The sequence below is a fragment of the Emys orbicularis genome, chromosome 3 (genome assembly GCF_028017835.1).
Source record: "Emys orbicularis isolate rEmyOrb1 chromosome 3, rEmyOrb1.hap1, whole genome shotgun sequence".
NCBI classification, from domain to species: Eukaryota; Metazoa; Chordata; order Testudines; family Emydidae; genus Emys; species Emys orbicularis.
This window is the reverse complement of record NC_088685.1, coordinates 128614392-128639191: the sequence shown is the minus strand read 5'-3', so window position 1 is coordinate 128639191 and position 24800 is coordinate 128614392. Positions and strand designations below refer to the sequence as shown.

General features: G+C 42.0%; 1 protein-coding gene across 2 annotated transcripts in view; it reads left to right on the top strand.

Annotated features, from left to right (window-relative positions):
* Positions 1-24800, top strand: part of RPS6KA2 (ribosomal protein S6 kinase A2) — a 460922-nt gene that overhangs the window by 338435 nt on the left and 97687 nt on the right. For both annotated transcript variants that reach the window (XM_065400516.1, XM_065400517.1), the window contains 3 exons: positions 9249-9329; positions 11112-11191; positions 14304-14410. In XM_065400516.1, coding sequence (XP_065256588.1) covers positions 9249-9329; positions 11112-11191; positions 14304-14410 — 268 coding nt within the window. The remainder of the gene's footprint in view (positions 1-9248; positions 9330-11111; positions 11192-14303; positions 14411-24800) is intronic.

The following is a 24800-nucleotide window of genomic DNA, read 5'->3' as shown; positions in this document are numbered from 1 at the left end:
TCCAGAAAAGTAGCCAGTCCTCTAGGAAATGTTCAATGGCATTCTGCACAAACCATTGCCATTGTGCTTCGTTATTCAGGTGACAATAGTATAGCTTTGGGGGTGGGGGGGTTCTGCATATTGTAACAGATCCCTATGATAAGGTAACACAAAGATAAGGCAACTCTGGTTTTAACTTGGATAGGAGCTCAAATTCAAGTCTAAAGGAGAACTCAAGCTGCAGTGCCAGTTAAAGTATCAGAATTGCCTCATCTTTATTGCTATTTTTAACCTAAATTAGCCACTTGGGTTTGCTAACCCGAATTAAAGCTTAAGAATACATTTCTTTTTATTTTTCAAGGAAGGCATATCTTTAGTGTGATTCTCTGTCTACAAGATAGTGGAGCAAGAGTAATGCATATTTTCTTTCAAAGCACAACCATTAGAGCCAGATTCTGATCTTGGTTAGGAAGCCTATATTGCTTTGTATTTTGTAGAATCAGCTGCTGTGCATCTAGTTTATCTTCCATGACATGCATGCATATCTGAGATTAGAATCTAGTTCTCTAAATTGTTTCCTTCAAATGCAGTATACTGCACTTAAAAAAACCATTGAAGAAAATGCCTTAAGTAGCTTTACTTGTGTGTCCACTATTCTGTATTGTCTGCCACTCCGTAATACTAAAGAGACAAGGTGAGTGAGTTAACTGAAGGTTATGTAACTGAAGTCAGTGTACCTTAGGTCAATTTACAGCGGTGTCTACCCAGCGCTGAGTTGATGGGAGATGGTCTCCCACTGACTTACCTTACTTTTCTTGGGGAGCTGGAGTACAGGAGTCGATGGGAGAGCGCTCTGCCATCGACATAGCGGGTCTTTACCAGACCTGCTAAATTGACACCGCTGCATCGATCACAGCAGTGCCGATCTAGCTGTAAGTATAGACAAGCCCTTTTATTGGACCAACTTCTCTGTTAGTGAGAGAGAGACAAGCTTTCAAGCCACTCGGAGGTCTACCCAGACCGGAAGAAGAGTCCTGTGTGGCTCATAAGCTTGTCTCTCTAACCAACAGAAAAAACGATCCAATAAAAGATAGCACCTCACCCACCTTCTCTCTGATATTCTGGGACTGACAGGACTATGACTACACTGCATACTTCGTAATACAGTCTTAGAAACTTGAAATTGAAACATATGTCCCCAACTTTGAGTCCGTTCTCCTCTTTGTTACATCTGTGCAATGGCATTGAGATCTAGGGGTGTGGAGGAAATAATGGATGGCAGAATCTGACTATTAGTTTCCTTCATTTAACAAATGTTGATTTACCCCTACCCCTCAATCACCTACATTAACATGTCTCCTAGCTCCCGTCATTGTTTTGGTCATTTCCTTTATATGTTACCCATTCCTTAATAATCTCAATACAACATGGTAAAAATTGAGTTTCTTAGTTAATTTGTACTCTCTCTGCTTGCTGAGTAGAGACATTTCTTATCAAATTGTAATAAGGGTAGAGATCAGCAAATAATTTGTAACAAATTATTTATCTGTTAAATTTTGTCTTTCTTTTCACAGAATGTTTGTGAGTAGATTGAAACTCATAATGAATCATATGTTTCTTCACACATTTTCTTATACAATTTGCTCAAAAACAGCTTCTTGTGAGCATTTTTTAGTTGCATAAGGCAATGGGAGTTAGGTACCTAGGCACTCTTGAAATTCAAACGGAGTGCCTAAATGCCTTTAAAAATGTGACCCAAGGTCCTTTTGAAAATGGGATTTAGGTTCCTAAATCACATAGGTGCATCTGAAAATTTTACCCAGTGTGAATTGTGAACTTGACAGTTAAATATACAATGTGGAATGTGCTTTGGAAAGCTATTTTTCAAGGATTCCTTCTGTTAGTAAGGCTCACATTTTGATCATTTAAATTAAGTTTTGAATTTGAACAAATATTCACAGAAAATGTTTTCCGCTGTGACATAACAGTGCCAACCCCCTGGTGAGTTTGTGTTCTAAGTCCCCCTCTGCGCCAATTTACAAAGGAGATGAGTTGTTACAGGCTCCGGCTACAGAAGGCTTGGCTCTTTAGGATAAACTGTAGTTGCTCGTGCTTTTAGTTCTGGACATCCCCACTTCAATCCCTGGTATTTCAGCCATGAAGCCACCACCAGAGTTGCTCCCCATAAAAAGTAAATGTTGTTTTTGTGGTCCAAGTATCACATATTTAAGTATCTGACTGTTAAGCCAGGAGCCCACAATTTTAGGTGCCTTGACAGCTCCCTTAAAGACAGACTCAAGTCACTTACTCTTTTTTTCATTGAATCCCTTGGCACCAGCAGTCTGAAATTCGTGCTGCTTAGCACTAACACAAAATGTATAGGCTTGAACATTCTCTCTCAGATCTCTCAAACATGAGATCCTGGCATGGATTTTAGTGGTGGGGAGAATCCTTAACTCAGCCATGTGCAGTTCAGATCTCCTTAACCCAGGAATACTGAGATTCCCATAACAAGCACCCCTTCTTGACTCTTTCTCAATATACATCTTTAACTGAGGCATTGGAGGAGACGAGTAAGTGGAAAATTCTAGCAGTCATGAGAAAACTCATGTTAAATGGTCAAGTGCCACACTTACCCCAGCTGGCACAGGCAGGCGCACATCGTGATGCTCACTGTGCACTAGATGGGTTTCATCCCTTGTGGGTGGGCAGGGCTTATTTCCCTCCCTTGGAGATTCCAGGGTTCCTTAGGAGCCCTTGCAGTACAGATTGGTGCAGGGATAGAGCAAAGGTGCACATACCCTAGCTTCCTGGTGCACACCTCCTCTCTGGCTGGCACCACTCAGTTTGAAGACAGCAGTGCCCAGCTAGTGGCTACCCACCGTGCATGTGAGCTTGTGGCCACCCTGTACCCTGTTTTAAGTTGGCAGAAGCAAGCAAAGAATAATTCAGCCCTGTAACTTTACTGAACCAAGTTTCTTCAAATGTGATTTTCTCCCACAATAAGGACTACTGAACAAGTAAGCTTGATGTTTGTAGCTTCATCCTTTTTTTCTGAGTAACCCAAACAGAAAATAAAATTGTGGTTTGGAACATATGAACAAATTATGGCTTTTTTCCATGATTGTGTAACTCAAAAATAGCTCAGCTGGTTTTGTTCATATCTTTTCAAATAAATTCACCTTCAGGCTAGGGCCAAGCATGGGGAAAGTGTCAGCCCAAGAAGAGCTGGTTTGACAAAGGTCTGAGCAACTAAGGAGGAGTTAAATGTTGTTGTTTGGAACACTGCATTACAGTAAAACATCAGTTACGAACTGACTAGTCAACCACGCACATCATTTGGACCAGAAGTATGCAATCAGGCAGCAGCAGAGACCAAGGAGAAAAAAAGCAAATACAATATAATATTGTATTAAACGTAAACTATTTATAAAAAAGGAAATGCAGCATTTTTGTGCTGCATAGTAAAGTTTCAAAGCTGTATTAAGTCAATGTTCAGTTGTAAACTTTTGAAAGAACAACCATAACGTGTTGTTCAGAGTTACGAACATTTGAGTTACGAACAACCTCCATTCCCGAGGTTTTCCTAACTCTGAGTTCTACTGTAATTATAGCTCCCACTATGAGCAGAAACTATAGTATCCATGACCTTCCCTCTCATCCCTCCTCCCCCCACACACACTTTTTCTCTCTTGTGAAGCTATCCATCAAAGAAACAATGACAAGTTACAGTTTAGAACAAATACTATTTAATTTTATTAACCTTCCCTATATGTTAATACTACTTTGTTTTTCTTTGTAAATTAATACAATTTTTACAGATCTACTAAATTGTATTGCATTTGTTTGCTTATGTACTAGCTAATAAAAATAATTCATGCCTTCTAGCTCCAATTTCATTGGTAAAATTCAAAACCTTACTGCCAAAAAAATGTAAATGACCTTTCCAGTGACCTACAGTACAAAAATCAACTCCTTCAAATTAGAGAGATGGAGACAAAGCCCGTAGTCTCCAAGGCAGATAAACTGCATGGGGACAAGCAGAGCACCATTTTGAGGGCAGCATTTGGCCAAACTAATCTAAGAATGCACAGAGGAAATCTTTGCCCGACTGAAGTCAATGGCAAAACCCCCATCAATGTCAATGGAGCCAGGATATTACTCCACAGATCGAATCATGAGCACTTAGGAAAGTTTCTTCATTTTTGTACTAACTTACCTACCAATTTTAATCAGTATTTTAATGGGGAAATTACCGTATCACCTCTATATCATCTCCCTTTGCAGATCATCTAAACCCCAATTTGCTTAATTAAAGGTTCCCATTGAGTTACCAATTCAGCAGGAAGTTGGGCTAGACATTCTGTGGCTTCTGCATCAAGCAAGGCCTTTTTTATTTGACAGAGTCCATAGTTAGCAATGTGACTTTGCTAGCTATGGCATGCATTTAGCCTAAGGCACATCTCTTGAAAATTAATATTTTTTTCTTATTTAACTCTTGACCAGATCTGAGGTCAGCAAATCACTCAGCGAGAAGGGATGGGGATTTTTGGTTTCATTTTCTTAGGTGGGGGGGGGGAATGCAACTGATCATCTCTAGAGGTGGAACTTCTTTTTATCAGTGAAATACACTTTGTATTAATCTTCTTTCTCTTCCCTTTCACTTCAGTCTCTTGTGACTAGGAAAACTACACCAACCGTCTAGCTAAAATCCACTTTAAAAAAAAAAAAAGTTTCTCCTCCCATCCCAACCCTATCATATTAAATGGACTCATTCAAATGTGGATCACTTTTATTGCAATTTGACATACATTTTCTCCATTGTTGTAGGATATGACAGTGTAGTCACTTCTGTTTCACATCCCCCAGGGTAGTAGAAGTAATTTATAGATAATTTATTTATCCTAGATTGGACAAGTAAGTCAATGGCGCAGCCAGGATGAGCATTCACAACTTCCTGAATCTCAGCCCTATACTTATTCTTCTGGGCCAGCAGTGTCCACACTTTCTTGGTTCATATACCACCACGTTAAAAACTTGTGAAGTGAACTGATGGAACACCAAGATTGCCTACCGTAGTTTGGGAAGCCCTGCTCTAGGTTATACACTCTCCATCTCTATTATGCAGCTTAAAGTTGAGAGGCAAAACACACATTTTGGCCATAATCCAATACTGGATATACAAGATAAAAGCTTCCCTGTCAGTGGGAGTTCAGCAAATGGGCACCATTTGCAGTGAACAAACTGTTTATGCAGATAAGTAAACATCTTCTGTTAGTATGTATGTCACCTGCCAAAACACTGTACACTCCCGCTTCTAGTGCACGCTGCACTTAAACCTCTATAGGTGATGCAAATCTCAAAAGGGGCGACATCTGAACAATCCCCTGCCAGTACCAAGAGAGGGGTAGGAATAGTGCAGCCTAGCCAGCATCGCCCTCTCAAAGGCCTGGAGTAAGTGTTTGTTCAGCAGCAGACCCTTCTATATAGCCAAGTGAGGGGACAACACTGAAGTGAACCACAGCACGGGAAGCTAAATCTTCCAGGATGACAGAGGAATGCGATCCATAGGAATAAGTCCTTTTTATAGACAAGTTTGACTGAATTTAGGATGATGCAAGTTGTCTCCTATGCCAGCTGATCCAGCAAAGGAAAGTAGAAAGTTACGCACCCCCATGTAATGACCTAGACGACAAGAGGTATCCACAGTTGTTCCAGAAACACGCATCAGTGCTTTTTTTGGTTCACTGGGCCTTCATCCCTCACATCCAACTGCATATTCAGACCCTACTAATCTCTCCCTATAGGATCCGGAGAATAATCCCAGAGCGACCAGGACCCAGCAATCTGGAATGACTGAGCCAGAATTGACTCACATTGCAGACAATCTATAAATGTCACCCATTTATGCTGGCCCCCTATATGCTATGATGCAGGCACTAGAAGTTTTGGGGCCAATCCTGGACACAAGCACAAAACTGTAGAATGCAGCGGGCAGAGCATTTTCATACATAGGGCCCCACCTGGGGAAGACTTAGTTAGAGGTGCTTAAACTGAGCCAAAGCCTGACCCTCTTCAGGAGGGCCTTTCCCCATCAACACCAGCCCCACCTACATCAAAAATGTATACAGGAGCAGGAAGAGCTTGAGCATATGGCAAATCCAGGATATGAGAGAGAGAAAACCTGACCTTTCCCCCCATAACCAGAAAACCTGCCTAGGGTGGGAGCTGGCGGAGAGAGGGAGTGTGTCTTGATTTATACTGCCTATAGCCTTGTATGGCATACAAATACCATGGTGATAGGGCCTTGCAGATATTCAACATGGAATAGCAAACCATCAGCTGTCTCTACCCTTAAGAATGTTAAACTTATGTTTCCTTCTATGGATTAAAAGCATGCGCAGCCCAGAGACACTAAAGCAAGGTGATATAGGAGGAGGGGAATAGAGATGGATTTGCTTTGCCATAGAATGTGAGAAAGCATCTGAGCAATGGACTAAATGACCGATGCTGTGACATCAGGATGCCAGAAGTGGGCCCACATAATTGCTGTCCTAAGGGCACCCATGCCAGGAAATATGTAAAGCAAAGGGGCGGAGAGAGCATATCACCCACCTATCGGTCAAACTATAGCCTCTGAAGTACCTGTGTGCCACAACAGTCTTTTTAGTTGCCCCTGGGTAGGGAATGGGAGATTAGAAGGATATGTAAAAAGAGGTCATCAGGCCAAGGTATCAGAGAAGCTGTGATGCATGTTAGATGGAGACACACTCTCCTCAATATCACATGGGCATGCTACAGCTTCTGTCTCCATTTGGGGAGGCAAATGGCATACCAACATGGCAGGCTGATGAAGTCCCAAATTGTGTAACCACCACCTTGGTGAATTATGTCTAATGATCTGAGCTAGATAGACCCAGAGGGGAATGTTAAATGTGGCACAGAGACAATCACACAGTGTGTAACCGGGTTACATCCATTGTTGCCTGCCAAATCCCAAAATCCATTTTCAGAACCGATGTTTTCTTATGAAGAATAAGAAGGATTACAGATCCGCAGTCCCCAGAAATACTGACTAGTAAGGACTGTGGAGAAGGGGCAGATGGCTGATGCTGAAATCCCTTATACACGTTGCTCCCCAGACCCATTTCAATCGCTTCTTCACTAGCAAACAGTATCCCCCCACCACCACTTAGTGCCGTCATCCTATTATAATATCCCATTCCTCATATAGTACTATCCTGATACAAAACATGCCCTCCGTGCTCTCACCGGCACAACAGGATCCTGGCGCTCACCTAAAAACACAACACCCTAACAATGTGTCAGGAGAAATACCCAATGGGGTGAGGGAATCCTGCCATTGTTCGTGGCCACAGCCACGCAGATGTGATGCACATGTACACACATCACAAATATCACCTCTGCGGCTACATTCGACTGTCCTCAAACTAATGACTAAAATAACTTAAAACCAAAGCTTTTTATAATGTGATATAAAAAAAGTCAGCACAGCACTACTGTCAAGCACCAGGCAGTATAGGGGTATGGTTGGTGAGATGGGCATAGCCGAGTGGTCCTTCTTTGTCTATGATGGGCCTGAGAGCATTACAGCTGATTTATATTGTTACCCAGTGGTGGGTAACAAACCACTTTTGCTTCTGCCCACTACCTCTCTACCCTGTCGCTTGGGGATTTTGTGCCTCAGGGCTGATGCATGGCTTACGTGAATGTTTTGGGAGGTTGCCTGCATTTGGCATAGCTAGACTTCAGGAAGCACTCCTCGTAGTTTATCCATTTGATTGAAATAGTAAATATCTTATGCAGGAAGGGTGTAGCAGTCTCTACCCCAAGCATTCCTACACTGGGTATGTGACTGGCTCCTTGTGGTGTATGGTATGTGCAGCATGAGAAATGTATGCCCCTGCCTAGCTTTCGCATTGCATGACTATATGATACGCCATCTTTGCACATGGTATGGAATTTAATACAAAATGGCTTGAATTGAGGAATCGGTGTGAATGGCTAATGAGGATTACAAAATCATGCTTATATGGGTCCTGTCTTAAATAAAACATTAAAATAGCTAGAGACCCAAATTTTTCCAACATTCAAGGGTTTTCATGTCTGAGGTTTTGGTTTGGACCAGTGTCTATAAACCAACAATTTTAAAATCACAGTTGTACAGAAGAATGTGTCATTGCACTGTAATATATTCATTACTTGGGTGCTGGAGGCATTCAGCTTTTGACCTCCCATTTATCAATACACCCAACACGCATACATGTGACAACAGAACCGCAATGAGGTCTCATGCATTATTGACTAAAATAGACTCGCAACCCAGTGGGTGGGTGCTGCAGCTGAGAGATGAATAAATAATGTGGTACAAGGAGAAGGAACAATAAACCTAAACAACTTTATTAGAAAATCAGCAAAACTGTGATCAAGAATAAAATACAGCTTTAGGATCAAGGGATGTTAATCTGAAAAGTGGAACCCAGCTTGGTGTTGTGAAATTCTATTAAACACTGTTACTAGGTGATCTTCAGTTTCAGTCTTGATTAGCCTGAACCCTATACACGTCTGCAATTATTTTTTCTCTTATTCTTTATTCATCTGATCCATAAAAATATCATTACTCTTGCTTCTGCCCTGCAGTAATTGTCTCTGCAGATGAAAATGATAGTTGCCTCTTTTGCCTCAGCCACAGACTTTTCCTTTTTACTAATTGTATCTGATTGGGAGCTTAAAATATTTCATCTAAATCACATCCAGGTGTTCAATGAGTCATCCTTATTACTAATATCAGCACAGTACAAGTACGCTTAAATGCACGCAAAATTAACCTACCATAGTCTCCTGATTAATTTGCCATGGTCAGTTGCTGTTATATTCTGTTTATTTTTAAATTAGATATTCAGTTTATATAGTGTTGTTTTATATTAAAATTCCTTTTTGTAAACCTTAATCTTCTTCGTATTGTTTATATTGCCATAGTGCCTCACAGCCCAGCCAAGATTAGTACTAATCGTTGTACAAATGCAGAGAAAGAGACAGTCTCTGCCCCCAACAGCTTACTATCTACAGAAACAAGACAGGCGGTATGGGCAGGGAAGGTGAAGTGACTCACCCCAGGTCACACAGCGGGCGAGTGGCAGAGTCAGGACTAGAATCCAAGTTTCCTGAGTCCCAGTTCAATACTCTCTCCCCTGTGCACCATGATGCCTCTTAATTGATTGCTGTTCTTATTGTTCTCTCTCTTATAGTTCGGGATCGGGTGCGATCGAAAATGGAGAGAGATATTTTGGCAGAAGTGAATCATCCTTTCATAGTCAAGCTTCATTATGGTAACTATAATAACATGGAATTCGCATTCACTCTTCCGTGTGTTTTGGGATTGTAACTGGATCTGTGTCATTTCATAAGAATACCACCTTGCTAAATACTACCCCATTTCCACTCAGTTACGGATGCGTATGACTTCATTTTCCTTATGTGACAGGAAAATTTTCGCATGAGGAGGGCTTTGCTACACCTCTGTCAAAACAAATTTGATACAAGGTGTAATATAATGATGGTGTTACTAGGGGTTGCTGGTGGGATAAAAAAGATGTAGAGGCCACTTCTACCACCCCTCTTCAGCAAACAGTTTGATTATTAGAGTCTCTTGTTTCCAAAAACTATTAATAATTGATAGCACTCACTAAATTTCTATAAACTATTTACTCCTGGGGGAATTCTGCGCCACTGCGCAATGCAGAATGTTGCAGAAATTAACGTCCGTGCAGAATTTCCTTTACCCCACAGAAATGGGCTGCAGTGCTGCTGGCCGCCGCTAAGGGCTGATGGACCCGGCAGAGCCCAGCTCACACATAGAAGACACTGATATGGGGAGGGGGAGGGAGCTAGAGGGTTCCTGGCAGCTGCAGTTCCCTGCATGCCCTGATGGAAGGAGAAGGCAGCGCGCAAGCCTGGGACTGAGCATCAGGCTGTTTCTCTCTCTGGATCCCTGGGCTCTGGGGGGGAGTGGGGCAGGTGTCTGGTCTGGGGGGAGGGGGTGTGAGTATCTGGGCAAGGGGGGGCCCTGCAGCTGGGCTCTGAGGGGGGAGAGGGTGTGGGTATCTGGGGGGAGAGGGCCCGCAGCAGGGTTCTTGGGGGAGGGGGGTGCAGTATCTGGGCTAGGGAGGCGTGGCTAGGCTCTTGGGGGGAGGGGTTTGGGTGCATTGCGGGGGGCACCATGGGTGGACTTGGGGGGGAGGGGTTGTGAGTGTCTGGCCCCCCGGCTGGGCTCTGGGGGGGAAGGGAGCAGAGAAACAGGACCTGGGCTGTTGTAGGGGTTTCTTTAACTCTCTACTCCTGGGGGAAATTTTGTGTGTGTTTGTATTGTCACAGAGACTTGATTATGTTGTGTTATTTTGACAAATAAAATTTGCAGAATTTTAAAATATTGCACGCAGAATTTTTAATTTTTTGCCACAGGATGCCCCCAGGAGTAACTATTGCAATGCTAATAAACTATTGCCATGCTTTCAGTTACGCAGAGCAGCTTCCCCCTAGATTTGCCTTTCTCAGCCCAACAAGCTCCCTAAATTCTTGAAGGATCCTATTGCTAGTGCAAAGGGGCTTCTGTGAGCATTTTGAAGAGCTGTAGCTTTCTCCTGCCACAATTCTGGGAGCCTCTCTGACTAGTTTTACTCTTTTCGTCTCCTCACCCTGTGCAATGGGAGGACAGCTTTAGCTTCATTAGGTATGTATACACAGTAATTAAAGGCCTGCAGCTGGCATGGATCAGCTGACTTGGACACCTGGGGCTCAGGCTGCGGGGCTCTAAGATTGCTGGGTAGGTATGCGGGCGCAGACTGGAGCCCAAGCTTTGGGACCAGATGCTGAGGGGGGCAAAGAGTGCATTAGTAATAAATCTCCATCTCCCAGCTAACACAGGATTGTTCCCTGTAGTATGGGCTAGATTGCTTAGTCCAGCAGAGATCTTAAATAATTCCATTCTAAAAGTGAAGTGTTAACATGGTAGGAGAGTTAGAGACCGATGCAGAATTAATCAATAATATTCATTCTTTGGAGACTTTGTAATGATTTAAAACATCCAACATCTCCATTCTTTTCTAATGCAGCATTTCAAACAGAGGGAAAGTTGTATCTAATACTAGATTTCCTGAGGGGAGGGGACCTTTTCACAAGACTCTCCAAAGAGGTAAGCCCATTGATTTTTGTGTCAGACACAAAATAATGTCTTGGATCATTTTCAGAATTTGTGTGTGTCCCTGGGTGTATTTTCATTCTATGTAACTGAATTGGAGCTGTAATTTGTTATAATTTCCCTAAACCTTTTTTAATACTTGTATCTACATTGTGTGATAAGTGACATACCTGGCAGAGTGTGAGCATCATGTTAATAGAAAACTTAATTACAATTTACTCCCAACGGATCATTGCTAGTTCCTTCTCATGGTAGAATAACCCCTGACTCATTGCTAAAAAGAGACACATGCTGGCTGTGATGTGGAGAGAAAAGATATACCCAAATTCCCCACTCTATGAAGCCTATGCTCAAGTGACCACGTGTAGCAGGGTCAGGTTCTGGGTGGCTAGAGAGTTCACAGGATGCTCAGGTTGAAATGCCAAAATCCCTTCCAGGTTTTCCAGTTTACTTCACCAGATATTTTACACTTCGCAGAAGTCTCTTTGCATTCCTTCAAGTAAAGGCCAAAATTCAAAACAAACAGGCCGGCAGGGTGGCCCTTATGTTCCCCCAGAGTTCCCTTCCGTGGCTTCTGGTGAATAAAATTCCAGTCTCTTTCATGGGAATAACCTAGCCCCTCCTTATTGTAACTGGGTTCATCTATCCCTAATTAGCTCCCAGATCGGAGAGTCTCCCTGAGCTGACTCTGAACCGTTAGGAATTAGCATAAAAACACAAAGGGTGAAATCCTGGCCCAATTGTAGTCAATGGCAAAACTGCCATTGATTTCACTGGGGCAAGATTTCACCCAAGGTTGTTATGTGGCTCTGCAAGGTATTTTCCTAGAGGCCTTGCTTGGGCAGGAAGCAGCAGGGTTCTGAGGGCCCCTCACTAGGTCACTGAAAGATCAAGGACACCTTGTTGTGCCAGGTTAGCCATGCTACTTTGTCTGTGCCCTTCTGTCCCAGTAATTACATTACCCCAACCCTGGACAGAGGTGGTGACTAATCCTTCAGTTCCAATGATCTTTCCTTAATTTAAAGAAGAGTGATCCTGGCTCCTCACTCTCTTTCCCTGTGTAACTTTTTATTTTTGTTAGACTTACATTATTCATAATACAGCACCTTTTAGTCTGAATAGAACATTTCACACAGTCCTTATCCCACACTGCTTCCCAGAGTTAAATCCCCATAGAGATATAGTTACATAATAAAAAATAGCAGAGGGGAGAAAACTGACAGAGAGAATGAGAGAGAAATGAGGAAATAATTGTTTTCAGATTAAATTTGAAAAGAGGGGGAGAGTCAATGAGGAGGACAGACACAGGACAACTGCTGGTGGGGGCAGGAGCTGCAAGGGAGAAGGTAGTCATGGTGAGACAATGTAAAAAAACCACCTGGTACCACAAAGTGGAGGGTGCAAATACAGGGGGGGAGAGAGAGAGAGAAAGAGAAGGTGCATGTGAATAGTGCAAGCCAAATTCTTAAAGCATTGCTCTCACCTGAAAATTGGCTTTTTAAATTCACAGAGAGCACTGACAGCAAATAGGGTTTTTTTTAAACGTATTACAATATTTTAAATTCTAGATTGAATTTGGTTCTACCTAGCACCTGGCAGAGACAGTGGCAGAGGATGTTATTCCAATGACACCATTGGCTGAGCTCATTGGAGATTACAAGTCTCTGACAGAACGCTTGTCTGGGACTATTGCCAGTGGCATTACAAATCCCAAGGAGTTTAACCTGGGGCACATGGCAGCATGCTGGCTCTGGCTGCTGGAGAGAAGCAACAGCTGGAGGTGGGGATTGGACATAGCCGTGAGACAGAACACAAGGCACAGGGTGTGGCAGCTGTGCAAGCTAACCAGGCAGCAACCTGCAGAATGCGGATAGTACTGTCCCCTGTAGCAGCTGGTGGGAGTCTGAGTAGACCAAGAGCCACCACCTTCCCTTGGTGCTAGCAGTTCTTCTCTCACCTGTCGCAGCTGTGTACCTGCTCCTCTCCCTGCTTCCTTGCTCCTGGAAAGGGCATCTCTGCTTGTCTCCATTCCCTTCCTTCCTCACAGGTTTCCCCATATTCCTCTCCGCTCCCCTGCCCTCCTGGAGATGTGGTAAGAGCTGCTGCAGCCACCAAAGGAACAAGTCTGTACGTGGCCAGGACTTGAGCCACCAGCACCAGGAGGAAGACCACTTCTGGCTGGCTGCCAGGAATGTCTCTAGAAGACAGCATTATCCCACATCCCCAAGTGATGCTTCAGAAGCAGCCAGCTGGGTAAACTGCAGCTGCTGCTCAGCTCCCTAAGTTCTGCCTCACAGCCAGTACCTGCAGTTGCCATACTTTAGCAGTCAGGCTCCCCAGGGGTTTGCTGTCGCCGCAGGCTAGACTAGTGGGGGAGCCATGTCTGGCCCTGTAGGCGTTTTGCCTGTGCCTGTGGCTTTTACTGTGTTCTGTGTCTCATGTCACCAGGATGAGTCTGATATCAAACATATGTCTCAGCAGGTAAATAAAAGAGGAGCTTGTCATAACTAAGAGCCCAAGCCCTCTGAAGTCAATGGAAAAACTCCTATTGACTTCAATGGAGGGTTTTTTTGATTGGGTCCTAAGTCTACGCATGCTGCATATTCTGTTAATATTTTGGAACTAAATAGAAGTCATTTTATAAAACACAAAGCATTTCAGTTCACTTTTACACAAACTAGGTCCATATCTCAGCTTGTGGGAATTTGGGAACCACGTGCCAAGATTTTAGTAAACTAGGATGTATGCAGGTACTAAGGGCCTGGCTGTGCATTGTTGACTTTTTGCCATTGACGTCAATAGACTATGGCTCAGCCCTGATTTATATTAGTATGTAATGTCAGCTGAACTGACTAAAAACAAGAATGAAAGCAGCATGATTTAAGGGAGAGGAAAACATAGCTGAGTGAACAGAATTTTGTCATGTAACCAGGAGAACCCGGTGAGGAGGGTTAATGTGAGTGCAGACAAATACTGACAAATTGAATCTGATATGATGGTCTTTCTTGCAATCCTGAGTCAAAGAATTCTCCCGTGCAGCTGTTTGAAGCAAATCAACCTGTTATCATACAGTGATTAGACTTGTTGTTCTTTTCTTTCTGGCTAGGTAATGTTTACAGAAGAGGATGTCAAGTTCTACTTAGCTGAGCTGGCCTTGGCTTTAGACCACCTCCATAGTCTTGGAATTATTTACAGGGATCTAAAACCAGAAAAGTAAGTTAAGGAAAATAAATTAACTGAAAACATATATATGAACCTTTTAAATCACTTCCTTGTTATTTTAGTAAGTCACAAAATGCCAAAGAAAGTCCTTAGGTATCTTTTTCCTTTTCTTATCTGAGTATTTGTAGCACCCCCATCATCATATATCTGAGCATCTCACCATCATTACTAGATTTTATCCTCAACACCCCTATGAGGTAGGTATTTACCCATTTTACAGATGGGGAACTGAGGCACAGTGTTGATCAAGTGACTAGCACAAGGTTATTCTAGAGGAGGATTGTGGTTGAGCCAGAAATTGCACTCTGGTCTCTTGAGTCTCAGCCCAATGCCCTACCTATTCGACCAGGCTTCCTACCCTACCACTTCAGCATGACGTGACACAACATCTGCTACAGTCCAGCATTATATAGTCACACAGAGTGGGTTCCCTAATGCTTTTGACTTGATAAATTATCTCAGTTCAAAACAGGGTATGGAATAAGGTCCCAGATAAGGTGAATCTAGAATAATGCCATTACTCTGGATTTGTACCATTTTAATACAGATCAGATTTTGACCCTAAAGTTCTTTTCTCGATTTAAACAAGTTTACTTCTATTTGTAGCAGCGAACCAATATAAACTGGCCTTAATCCTGCTGGTTTACTATTCAGAGATGTTAGCTAAATTTTGCCAAGAGTAAGTTTACTGTTTCTAAAATGCTAGTGTTCCCCTTTTTTTGCTGAAATAAAGCAAATGACACCCATAGTGAGATGACTGGGAATCAGCTGATATTTTTTGTTGTTGCTCTGTTCCAGTTGACTTGTGTTTAGCATACATTGTTCCATGCCAATTTTAATAAAACGTGCTTCAACCTTTAAAAGTTATGAACCTTTTTAATGAAATATTCAGGTTTGTTTATCGATAAACTAGGCAAATACAACTTAGATGGGGCTACTATAAGGTGGGTGCATAACTGGCTGGATAACCGTACTCAGAGAGTAGTTATTAATGGTTCCCAATCCTGCTGGAAAGGTATAACAAGTGGGGTTCCGCAGGGGTCGGTTCTGGGACCGGCTCTGTTCAATATCTTCATCAATGACTTAGATATTGGCATAGAAAGTACGTTTATTAAGTTTGCAGATGATACCAAACTGGGAGGGATTGCAACTGCTTTGGAGGATAGGGTCACAATTCAAAATGATCTGGACAAATTGGAGAAATGGTCTGAGGTAAACAGGATGACGTTTAACAAAGACAAATGCAAAGTGGTCCACTTAGGAAGGAACAATCAGTTTCACATATACAGAATGGGAAGAGACTGTCTAGGAAGGAATATGGTAGAAAGGGATCTAGGGGTTATAGTGGACCACAAGCTAAATATGAGTCAACAGTGTGATGCTGTTGCAAAAAAAGCAAACGTGATTCTGGGATGCATTAACAGGTGTGTTGTGAGCAAGACACGAGAAGTCATTCTTCCGCTTTACTCTGCGCTGGTTAGGCCTCAACTGGAGTATTGTGTCCAGTTCTGGGCACCGCATTTCAAGAAAGATGTGGAGAAATTGGAGAGGGTCCAGAGAAGAGCAACAAGGATGATTAAAGGTCTTGAGAACATGACCTATGAAGGAAGGCTGAAAGAATTGGGTTTGTTTAGTTTGGAAAAGAGAAGACTGAGAGGGGACATGATAGCAGTTTTCAGGTATCTAAAAGGGTGTCATAAGGAGGAGGGAGAAAACTTGTTCACCTTAGCCTCTAAGGATAGAACAAGAAGCAATGGGCTTAAACTGCAGCAAGGGAGGTTTAGGTTGGACATTAGGAAAAAGTTCCTAACTGTCAGGGTGGTTAAACACTGGAATAAATTGCCTAGGGAGGTTGTGGAATCTCCATCTCTGGAGATATTTAAGAGTAGGTTAGATAAATGTCTGTCAGGGATGGTCTAGACAGTATTTGGTCCTGCCATGAGGGCAGGGGACTGGACTCGATGACCTCTCGAGGTCCCTTCCAGCCCTAGAATCTAAAAATCTATGAAAGGAGATTACAGGGTAGTGCAGAAACAGAACCAGTCTCACTATCCTTTATGCTCTAAACTCTAAGAACATAGCAATATTCTTTCCCTTCATGCCATGCAATTTAAATAAATGCAATTATTTCTTTAGAGTGGTGTGTAATCAGTTTCATATTTCTGAAGGAAAGAAGAGGCCAAGAATATTGGAAACTTGATTTTGTAGGAGTGAGGAGTTGAGGGCAGGAAGGTTGTTTATCCACAAATACGATACAAATTACATAATCTTCAAATTCAGTTTCATGTATATATTGGTCATTTTGACAAACCAGTAGATAATGACATGACTGAAACTATCTGTCATTTACTCAAAAGACCATTTCACAAATTACTAAAACTTCCAGTCATTTTTGGTTAAATGAAAATAAGAACCAGAAATTTATCAAATGCAGAAAGTCACCCCCACTGAATTAAACATCTAAAGGAATAAATGTATCACTTTATTACCAAATATCAAATATAAAAGAACATCTGTCATCAGTAACAAGTGCCATATGTTTTTGTATCTCTATCTGCCAGCAACCCTTTTGATTTTATTTTGTTTTGGTGCTTAGTTGATTCATGTTTGCTAGGCAATCACATACTGCATTCATGAGCACCATAGAAAAGCTAATAAATAAATAAATAAAATAGTGTTTGTGATCTTTGATTCTGATTGCTCTAATTGAAAATCGTGCTAATGTGCTCTACCTGATGATGATGTTTCTTTTGTTGAGGAATGGCACATTCTCCACTGCCTGTTGCTTTAGATCAACCTGTGAAGTGCTGAATCGCTACTAGAAAATAATCCTAATACAAACCCATTTAAAAAGCTGAGTTAAGGTGTAGTTAAATTTGTAGGCACATGAGAGTGAAGTTTTGTTTAAGAAACAAAAAAGTTAGAAATACAAGAAAGTCAGAGTTAATGGTAAAGTGACCACAAAAATGAGAACAGGCTCATTAGGCCCCTTAAAAGCCAAAATAGGCTGACTGTGGGACTAATAGGCCTCTAAAGATGAAATAAACTGAACCAGTTTTAGCAGTGTTGGGAGCTATAATGTAGAGAGCCCACTAGCTGCTAATGCTGTTATTCATCCTCATGTCACCTAATCCTGCTTATAGTAAACCTAGTCAACATGGTGCTCAAAAAACCCGTGTTGGTAGCCCATTTACACTACGGCTCCCACTGTGCAAACATCAGTGGAGCTGAACCTGTGTTAGATAGGCCCTCTGTTGTCTTTATAGTACTATCCAGTCAAAAAGCTGAGGTACAAATACATCTCAGAATTGCACCCTCAAAAGAGCGAAATTAAAAGATCATTAGTAAGGTTTCAAAGTCAAGTACTCAAAAGTTAGGAAATGCAAGAATTAAGATTCCCTAGGCAACCTTTATTCGACCCCCTTGTATTATGATACAGTTTTTAATTATATTATCACATATTATTTTTCCATAGGACCCCTCCCTCATTCAGTGGAGTCATTCCACTCTGTTTTTCTCTCCGGCTTCCAGTCTTCTTGCACAGCTAGTCCAAATTTTGTTCCGTGGCTCCCAGTCTCCACCCAGCTTTCCCCCACCTCCCAGGTTCCTTGTCACACTCTACTCCTCCCACAGGTCTGGCTCATATCTCCTCAGGTCACCTTTGTATTTGAATAAAGCAACTTCCTCCTCCCTGGTGCCTGGGCCCAGCCGGAGGGGTGGGATGTCACTGAGAGCATAGGAGCGCTAGGCTCTCTGCTCAGGTGCCTAGACGCTGCACAACCCACAGCGGCCCAGAACTGCAATTTTAGGGAAGGTCCTTCTCAGTCCCAGACCATGCTCAATGCAGATGGAATCTTCTGGGAATGTAGCTGTTAAAATTCTGAATATGTTCAAGCTGTGATTTTTTTCAAAGGCATGTAACTTGGGCAAACTTTGGCAAAGATTTTCATGGAGATGGCAAAATGAACATCCCTGATACAAAGGCCACCCCCTTTCAAGTGCCTGCTCCAGAGCATGGGGATGCTAGAGCTTTTTACACACAAAAGTTTGCATTAATTTTTTAACAGGAGCAAAAACAACACATTTTTTCCTAGCCTCATTTTTGTAAATTGCTGAACTGTTTTGGATGAAATTTTGACCTCCCTCACCACCACCCCAAAAAAATTCAACGTGAGGCAGACACCCAGCATGGAAAATTTTAGCCCAAACACTTGAAGTTTGGCAAAGATTATAAATAACTGGAAACAGAGTCTTATAATGGGATGTCAGCAACTTTAATAATAGGCAGTGCTACCAGTTCAGTCTATAATAAATCACTCAGAACACATAGTAAATAAAAGCTATACAAGGGAATCCTTATGATTACATTGGTGTAGCTAAGGGCTTGTCTACACACAAATGTTGGTACTGCTTTAACTATACCAGCATAGTTAAAATGGTACAATCCCATATGTGTGGACACAGTTATACCAGTATAAAGGTGCTTTATACTAGTATGGCTGTTCCCGTATGGGAAGGGGAAGAAACTAGCCTGTATCAGGCTTTGTCTATACCAGCTCTTTTGTCATCAAAACTTCTGTCGGTCAGGGGTGTGAAAAAACACTCCCCTGACCGACAAAAGTTTTGCCGACAAAAGCACTGGTGTGGACAGCGCTATGTGGGCAGGAGAGGCTCTCCTGCCGACATAGCTAACCCCGCTCATTGGGGGTGGTTTAATTATGCCGGCAGGAGAGCTCTCTCCCGCCATCAAAGAGCAGTTACACAGGGGACCTTAGAGCGGCACAGCTGTGCCATTATAAGGTCCATAGTATAGACATAGCCTTATATATCTTTACACCAGTATAGCTATGTTCACATTAGGAGCTGTACTGGTATAAGTAAATGGGTAAAAAATCACACTCCTAACCAAAATAGTTATACCAGTACAATAACTGTGTGTAGACCAGACCTAGGAGAGGATGGCATGAATGCTTGTGATTTCATCAGAACTTTAAGAAGCCATGTTGGCTGATCTGATCTAAAACAGTAAAGAAAAAGAGACAAGTTAGAAAAGAATAGTTAATTGTTAGAAAGATTTTATATGTAAGCTACATTAGGAGATATTTATCTTTCAAAATGTTATTTTTGAGTTGTCTTTTTTGACATTAACTTGGTTCAAACCACATGTGAGAGTGCTGAATGCATCTAATATTTCAGAAATAATCAAGCAAAACTGTAATACAGATACCAACAGCATCATAGCTCTCTGTAGATCCCCTTGCAAAGTGCTGAAATAGTGCTGAGTGCAACATTGGCTTGATGGTTTACATCACATCATAAAAGCTCAGACAAGCCTGAATTTCCAACTGCCCCATGTACTGTTTATATATATATATATATATATATATATATATATATATATATATATATATATATATATATATATATATATATATATATAAGAAAAGTCTTTTAAGGTGGTGATTTATGAGTAAGTATTAGTTTTAACTGTAAATATCTGGAATATTTTTTTAACTTTCCATTCTTGCTATCGATAAAGAATTACTGGATACCATTTTTAGAAACTGTTAGGATGGTCACTCTTTAAAACGTTCTATTTTGCCTTAGATTACCAGATAATATTACCTTTAATATTAGCAGTGTTCCCTTTACTTTTCTATGTTCCTCATACAAATATCTAGAGAAAATTACAAATACTGAGTTAGTGTTATTAACCACCTAAGACAATTGACAAGTTTTTAAGTGCAACCTCTGCACACCAGGAAATGTTGTGATGCTGAGAACTAGAGGATCTAATCTAAATAGCCAAAAATTGGTCTTTCTGGCTCAACTTTTATTTGCCAAAAATGCTTCTTCCTTCAAGCTGCTTACCATTTAATTCTGACTTTTACATTAAGTAATACTTTTCTGCATGAGTGATCTCATTGTTTTCAATGAGACTACTCATGTAATAAGGTAATTGCTCAGTCCCGTTGAAACCAATGGGATTATTTGTGTAGTAAAGTATGATTCAATGTAAGAGTGGCAGAATCGAGCCCTTAAATGCAGCCATTAAATGTCAGAAAAACATGCACAGTTCATGAAACCTGTACATGAACATGTATGCTTGTATTGATGGTGTGGTTAAAGTAGTATGAAGGATTTGGGAGAGTAGCTCTACCTCCTACCAAGAAGTAATGGGTAATTTTCTTACTTTCGTGGTGCAAAGGACCGAATTCATACTTGATGTAATTCTGTTGTAACTCTTCATTGTCTTCATTGACTGCACTGGAGTTACATAACAAATGAATTTGGATGAAGAATCTGCAGTGCTGAGGTTGGGTGACATGATACAAATATTGTACAACAATAAACACACAATACAATGTGATGGCATCCTAAATTTGTGAGTGTCTCCTGTTTTCTGAAGATATTTTGATCTCTGGAGCTGTGAGGAACTTTCATAACAAAACCTGCAACCAGAAGAAACTCAAATGGTGTTTCAGATTTTCTTAGCAACCAGAACGTCTGGCCAAGTTTGCAGAAAAGCATGAAATCTAGGTTATATTTCATGAAAGCCTGACCTAAGTATGGAGCAAATCTGACCAAAATCATGAAAACCTTGAATAGTTCCACATGATTTTGGCGCCAGGCCAAATTTGGTAGTTTTGGCTGAGTTTGATTCTGTGTTCAGGCTTGTTTGAACCTAAAGCTCAAAGTGAAGCCTAGAAGACATAGGTCAGAACTAAAAAGCAGATTCAGAAATTGCTACGTGTCACAGACAGAATCATTTTAGGATTGATTTGAGATATACAGTAATGTCACTATCCAATGGGGAGGATTTTTTGTGTTTAAGATTCAGCCGTGGACTTCAGCTGTCGGTTGTAATCCCAGCTCTGCCGCAAACATCCTGTGTGACCTTGGGCATGTCACTCTACTGTCCCTGTCTATAAAATGGAGATTAATGTACTCCCCTGCCTCAGGGCCTGATCCAGTGAAGGGCAATAGGTGTTGGTTCAGGCTGTCAATGATTAAATTCATTGTTTGTGTTTTAAGATCTTAAAATTGAAATTACTAGAGAAGTGCAAATTATTATTATTATTATTATTTATTACTAATTGTGAAATATAGAATGTGAAGAGCCATAGTTTTACAAAGACACTTTCTAACCTTACATTGAAAAAATAATTATGCATAAGTTGAATATAGAGAAGTTCCATCTTAGGGTTTTGTGACACCATTGGCGTCCTCAGTGGAATTATAACCTAGTATAACTTGCTTATCTGTTCTTCCTCTTCCATTGTTATAATTTCAAACCATTGAATTGGAAGAAATATTTTTCCCCCCCATGCCTGAATCATATTAACAATATCTGATTTCCTTTTATTTTCTCCCCCTAAAAACTAAAGTAGTGTAGTTCTGGTTTGTGCATCTCATATGCAGTAGCTGAAGTAATTGTGATTGTCACAATAGAGCTTTCGGTTAATGATAGTGTAGAGTAAAAAGGAACTGTAAAAAGAATAAAACATAAAGAGACAAGACAGGAAGACTGATCGAAGAAGAGGTATGTTTCCACAATTACTGGTGAAGTTTACTAAATGCCAGTCGTTTCAGTCAGGATAATTAGTGGCAGATACAGTGGCTGATTCACTAATCTTAAATTGATTCATTGCAATAATGAGCATGTTTTCCCCTCAAATTGATAGCTCATTTTCCTTTTTTCCCTCCAATGTAATTTTTGGTTCATAAATATGGAGTTCTGTATATTTTATACATTGTAAGGGGACAAATTACTCTGTGTGCACACGTGCATCCATCCACACACTCCCTCCCCATTTTGTCCTTGGGCAAGTGTAAGCTGCAGGTGTAAGTGACAAAAGTGTAGCACTCAGTGGAGTTTGTAGCCTGCTAAATACAAAGAAAATGTAGCAGGAACGTTGAACATGACTTATCCCCTCAGTGGAGGTCTTGGTGGTAATGCAACAGGGACAAGAGCATAGTCTATCAAATCTGTGGAGCCTGATGCAGGGAATCTCATCTCCTGCATTGCAAACAAAAATTCTTTCTAATCTCCTCTGTCTAGACCCTCCTTGCCATAGGGTCTGAGTGTCTCCCATTACTTAAAATATTACAATGTTCTTTATCTCTCTCTCCCACTCTCTATACAGTATATAGTGCTTTGGTGTGTTTGCTCATTTTTATTTAATGAATCCATGAGAATAAGGGTCCTATCGTCAGAAAGCCCACTGCATGTTTTTAGGCCCCTTTCACTCTTGGCAATACAACTACCCCAGGGGTAGGCAACCTATGGCACCTGTGCCAAAGGCGGCATGCGAGCTGATTTTCAGCAGCACTCACACTGCCCGGGTCCTGGCCACCGGTCCGGGGGGCTCTGCATTTTAATTTAATTTTAAATGAAGCTTCTTAAACATTTAAAAAACCTTATTTACTTTACATACAACAATAGTTTAGTTATATATTATAGACTTCTAGAAAGAGACCTTCTAAAAATGTTAAAATGTATTACTGGCATGCGAAACCTTAAATCAGAGTGAATAAATGAAGACTCGGCACACCACTTCTGAAAGGTTGCCGACCCCTGAACTAGCCTGATTACCATTAGCTCCAGTCCAGTGCTGTGAACTACTCAAGGAGGATGGAGATGTAGAATTCATGGTTCAGAAGTTAATGCTGCAAAAAGCAGCATACCTTTCCAGTGAGAAATAAACTATTTACAGTATGGATGATTCAGGGGAGAATTCAATGGATGCTTTGCAGCTCTGCTCTGTGCCTAGCTGGCAATACCCCTGGAATTACTGCAATCTTACACTGTTATCACAGAAGCCTTCCCCTGGGTTTGGGAGTGAAGAAGAGTCATCATTGTGGGCCATTCTACACTTCCAGGGCCAAAACTGTGTGATTACCACATGTTTGCTCCTGTTGCCCCTTTTTGACCTGACTGGCTAGTCAAAGTTCAGGGCTGTATGGATGTTCCAGGTGGGAGTAGAAATTGGTAGTAGCCAGGTATTTGTTTGACGCAATCTTGTTTATTTACAAGGAATGTACAAAGTCCTGTGTCTCTGAATGCAGAAGGAATCAAGAGCAAAAAAGAATCAGCTCCTTAGCTTACCAGCCCCCCAAGCCTCTTTAGCCAACACTCGGGCCAAAAGCTCTTTCTATAGCTTTTTCCAGGGTCACACTATGCTCACAGGCTCCTGCTTGCCTTTTTCTTGCATCCTTTCCTCTGCCTCTCTCTCTGTTCTGGTCTGTGACCTCAGTAGCTGTGTGTTGTGTCTCACTCCCAGGAACACCTACCCAAAACAAATCACAACAAACCCACTCCTGGGCGGGTTCACACATGCCTTTTGTCTTAGGTGGGGCTTATGTTTGCAGTGATGGTAATTCACACCTATCAACCTGGGAAGGGAGGGTTAGCCCAACCCATAACAAGGTTTCACACCCAGCTCCTGACACTGGCCTCCAAACCACATGGGTCACAGGAGCCTAAAATTCTATTATCTTCCTCAGGCCTTGGCTACACTTGCAGATGTACAGCACTGTGTGTTAAACCTGACTTCGTGCAGCTGAGTAGGGAAAGCGCTGCACTCTGTCCACACTGACAGCTGCCCAGCGCACTGTAATGGCCACATTTGCGGCAATTGCAGCGCTATTGGGAGCGGTGCATTATGGGCAGCTATCCCACAGAGCACCTTTTCCCATTCTGGCGCTGTGGGTTGTGGGAAGGGGGCGTGGATGCGGGGGCATTCTGGGTCCTGTCCCAATGCCCCGTGATGCATCGCTTCGCATCCCAGAAATCCCTTTGTTTCCGTCCACCTTTGGCGCCATCTTTCAACGGTTTCTGTGCAGCGCGATCTGTCTGTGGGAAATGGAGCCCGAACTGCTGAGGCGTATGCTGATTTATCTCGCCAGCACGTCACGTTTGGCTGTCGAACTATTCCTTAAGATCCAAAATGACAGTGAGAGTGAGGGTGAGGAGTCCGACGATGCTATCGAGCCGCGTAACGCGTACGACATGAAATTGCTTGTGGCATTCACGGACATGCTCAGCACCGGGGAATGCCGCTTTTGGGCTCGGGAAACAAGCACCGAGTGGTGGGATCACATCGTCCTGGAAGTCTGGGATGACGAGCAGTGGCTGCAGAACTTTCGGATGAGAAAAGCCACTTTCATGGGACTGTGTGAGGAGCTTTCCCCCACCCTGCGGCGCAAGGACACGAGATTGAGAGCTGCCCTGCCAGTGGAGAAGCGGGTGGCTATTGCAATCTGGAAGCTGGCAACTCCAGACAGCTACCGGTCGGTCGCAAACCAGTTTGGAGTGGGAAAGTCGACCATTGGAATCGTGTTGATGCAAGTTTGCAAGGCCATTAATCGCATCCTACTC